The 4,177-nt window shown below is 36.2% G+C and overlaps 2 gene segments (V, D, J or C); one reads left to right on the forward strand and one right to left on the reverse strand.

Annotated features, from left to right (window-relative positions):
• Nucleotides 1-198: 198 nt before the first annotated feature.
• Nucleotides 199-753, reverse strand: LOC103610617. The segment is given in 2 exon segments: nucleotides 199-563; nucleotides 705-753. Coding segments are annotated over 2 exon segments (414 nt in total).
• Nucleotides 754-1,576: 823 nt separating this feature from the next.
• LOC103610618 lies at nucleotides 1,577-3,854 on the forward strand. The segment is given in 2 exon segments: nucleotides 1,577-1,664; nucleotides 3,448-3,854. Coding segments are annotated over 2 exon segments (495 nt in total).
• Nucleotides 3,855-4,177: the final 323 nt, after the last annotated feature.

A 4,177-nucleotide genomic window follows, 5' to 3' on the forward strand; every position in this document is an offset into this window, starting at 1 on the left:
GGTTGTGTGAATTTACCTCTGCTTCAAAGTGAGATTACATGATAAAGGATGTTATAGTCTATGTCATAGCAAGTGCGTCAGGCACAGCTGGGGGGGGGCATCAGAAACCACAGAAAAAGAAAAAGGAAGTGAGTTACATGTACATGGAGAGGTCTTACAGAAACCAAATGGTCGGCTAGTTCCGCATATTCAATATGTTCAGTAGCAGCTGAGGCAATTCCACCGACAGCATGTGGAGGTTTTTGTAACAGGGTGTATCACTGTGAGAGGTGTATTATCATCTTGTCCACAAAAATAATATGCAGCATCCTCAGATTTTATGCCATTAATTGTCAGAGTAAAATCTGTTCCATACCCACTGCCACTGAACCGGGATGGGACCCCAGAATGGAGAGTAGAAGCACCTTTAATAATGAGCATAGGAGCTTCTCCTGGTTTCAGATAATACCAGCTCATATCATCATCAATGTCTGTGCTGGCTTTGCAGGTAATGGTGACTTTGTCTCCTAGAGCTGCTGAGATGAATGCTGGAGACTGTGTGAGTGTCGTTTCTGCCCTGGTATCTGTTTATGGAGAAAAATAAGAAAGACAAACCAAATGCATTAAATTTAAAGAGATTACAAATCAGTTTCTTGTGAAAATTTAATATTTTATGGAGATTCAGAGGGCTTAATGCTGTGAAGAAGAGGAAATGTTTCTCTTACCAGAGATCCAGAGGAGTAGAAAGCTGAGGAGCGGAGCCTGGGACCCCATAGCCTTCAGGTGGTACTGAGTTTCTAATCAGTTTGACAGCATATGTTATACAGCCTCTAAGATGTTGAGGGGTTCTAAATAGGAGAAATATGCAAATTAGTCGGTACATGGTAATGGGATGGGGAAGGCAGTGTTTAAATGACAGAGTGTGAAACTTCACATGTGTTGTGCATGGTGTTACCTTCACAGCTATGCTTGTATTCAAAAGGTTATGATTTTAAAAAAAAAGAAAAGAAAAGAAAAAGAAAAAAACTCCTTTGCTTTTCTGCAACCAAGCTCATATTATTCTGCAGACTCCAGTATTACACCATCTGCTGTGCTGATCTTTAATAACTTGCCAGTGGTGGCTTCCATGGCAATATTCCTGACATCACCAATTTTAGCCACTCTTTGAGCCTCACAACCAGGACCCTGTTCTCTTACTCATGATGTAGCCCAAGTTCAGAAGGGCAGCACTTTAACACTGCACACTCGGTTTCCTGATTAATCACCTCTATTTTTTTATATAAACACACATATTCTTTCTGCTGAACTATAATTTCTTAACACTCTCAAAGTTGTTTTCATGTTTTTAAATTTTATCTTATTTTGACTACAATGAATTAATAGCTTCCCAATTATATGCCATAAATCTACGTTTAAATATATATACTTATGTCTATGTATATATAGGCAGGTTCCAGAAGTGGAAAACTGAGAGTTACAGCTAAACATTATGTCAAAAGAGATGAAGATCAAGAAGTTATATTGCAATGCCAGTTTAAAGTGAAGTGAGGTAGCCTTTTTTATTCATGATGGCCCAGTTCTATTTCCCTAGAAGAGCATGGGTACAACGGAAGTAGAGTATTCCTTGCTGATGAAACAAAAAGCATTTGCAAGAACTTTTCAAACTTCAACCTTGCAGGTGTATGGTAGGTATTACTGGGATACAGCATCAGCTACATATTTTACAGACCTCTATGCAAAATTAAAAGCAGGGCTAATTGTTCAAAGAACAGGAAAAACTATCTTTAAGGGTACTAAATTGTAAAATGTTTTCTTAAAAAAGGTATTATTTTTTAAATGTAAGAGTAACTTGAGTAACAACATAAGCTTATAAAAATTGGAAAAAATAATGCTTAATGTTATGGTTTTATCTCATACATCAATATGTCTGTACAATGTAGGGTAATACTTTGTCAATGTGATATCTCAATCATAGAATTTTTTTGGCTTGCATTTTTTTGGACATTTATTTACTAGATCATCAAAGTTTCTACTTTAAGCAACTTAATTTTCTGTACGTATAATTAAAAGTGATAGTCTCTCTTGGCAAATGCAAGATTGGAAATAATTTTTGATGGCTTTAAATTTTTAGAAAGATTTTTCTGCTGATGCTACTTTTACTTGAGTTGTTAAGTGTATAAGTTTTGACAAAATTTTGGATAAATTTATGATAAATTTTTCTCAAAAAATAAATTTTTATATACACACATGTCATAATTCTTGTAAAGCAATTTTCTAAAATGATTTAACTGTATTCAAATCAATTTTGTGTAAGGCTCATTTTAATTCTAAATGTATATAAATGATATTTTAATGTTTTCTCTGACACTTCCTATAACTTGTGGAGGTTGTAGAAAAAGCAAAAATAGAAAATTAAACACAGGCTTTATTACTTGAAAACCTTGGGGAAAAAAAGAGTTGTCATTTCTTTTAAATATTTTAAAAATATTCTATAGCTTTATGCCTCCCTCTTCTGGTAGGAATGCAGGGGAAAAAATTAATACATTCTTTGTGAAAATATGAATTGCTGCAGATTTTCCTAAAGCAATTTGTGATTATTAATAGTGAATTTTAAGATATGTGTACTTGTCGACCTAATCCAACTTCTGGGAAAATAACTTATAGAAATAAAAACGTTATTAGTTTCTATGGAAATATTCTGAATGTTCATCAGTAAGAGATATCTAAATAAATTTTGGTATTTCCATCCTATGAAAACTTGTGAGCTGCTAAGAGGAAGGCTGAGTTTCATACCATTTATCTAAAACTTTTGTGAGTTATACAACATTAGGTATAAAAAGCAAGATTTCAAAAATGTTGAAAACCTACAGTTATAACCATGGATTTACAGCATACACAATGAAATATAGTTTGTTTTCAAATATTAAATGTTAAATGCATATCTTATTGTGACTATAAATCCACTCACTAATAGAATCACAGTAAGTTGAATAAACTAAAAATCATGATATGACCATATAGGGAGGAATCCACAATGGGAATGTGGGGTGTTGGTCAATGTGTAAAGGGAAGTTTCAGGAGAGTAAATCCCTATCATTCATATTAAGAAAATCTGTATTTAAAAAGTAAGACTCAAAAGACTTAATAAATCTCTACATTAAATATCTCTATGAGCATATTATTTACGGAGATTTAAATACCAAAAGAATATTAAAAGAATGTAAAGATGCTAAAAGATGAAATGAAATCCAGGCTCAATTTTTCTGTGTCCTGTTTCTCTGGGTCACAGAGAAGAAGAAAGGGAACAGTACACAGAATTTATCCTGGTTCCATGGAAATGTAAATGCAGATCTCAGGAAGGATGACTTAAAATAGAATAACTCAATAAAAGTCCGGGTATCTACAGAATGATTGATAAAATCAAATGTTTTAAAAATTGAGTTTATTTCTAATTCTGCCTAAATGAAGATTATGACTGTATTTATGAACCTGTTACCTCTTCTGAATTTTTTATTTATGTATATTCTGATGTGAACCAAGGATCCAGTGCAGAAGTCATCTAGACCCAGTCTCCAACCTCCATAGCAGTTTCCCAAGGAGAGACAGTCACCGTCACCTGAAGGGCCAGCTCAAGTGTAAGCAGCAGATTCTTGTACTGGTACCAACAGAAGCCGGGTGCCCCACCAAAGCTCCTTGTTTATAGTACATCAAACCTGGCCTCCGGGGTCCCCGCTTACTTCAGGAGCAGTGAGTCTGGAGCCTCTTACTCTCTGACGATCAGCAGTGTGGAGGCTGAAGATGCTGCAGACTATTACTGTCAGCAGTGCAGCAGCTCTCCACCCACAGCATCACAGACTGGATCAAAACCCCCATGAAGAACTCAGAACCCAGCTGCTTCTCCCTCAGAGGCAGTCACATGGTCAGGGCTTCTATGTGTGACAGAACTTCCCAACTATTCTCCAGTGGAGCCAAGACTGAATTTTAGTCTCAAAAAAAGGAGAAATGTGTAGATGAGGGTGGTGGGATGAGGTTGCTAAAGGGCCCCAATGTTATGGCAGCCTGAGCAGAGGAGGGGTGGGTGAGGGCTGTGACATACATCTCCTGGAAGTGGGCATTGACCCTGAGGTGGAGGTCCAGATCATTGAGGCATGGGGGAAACCCCATTCCATAAATGTTTCCCATCCAGTGAAGAACAGTC

Source organism: Galeopterus variegatus, unplaced genomic scaffold (assembly GCF_000696425.1).
Source record: "Galeopterus variegatus unplaced genomic scaffold, G_variegatus-3.0.2 Scaffold11420, whole genome shotgun sequence".
Classification (NCBI taxonomy): Eukaryota; Metazoa; Chordata; class Mammalia; order Dermoptera; family Cynocephalidae; genus Galeopterus; species Galeopterus variegatus.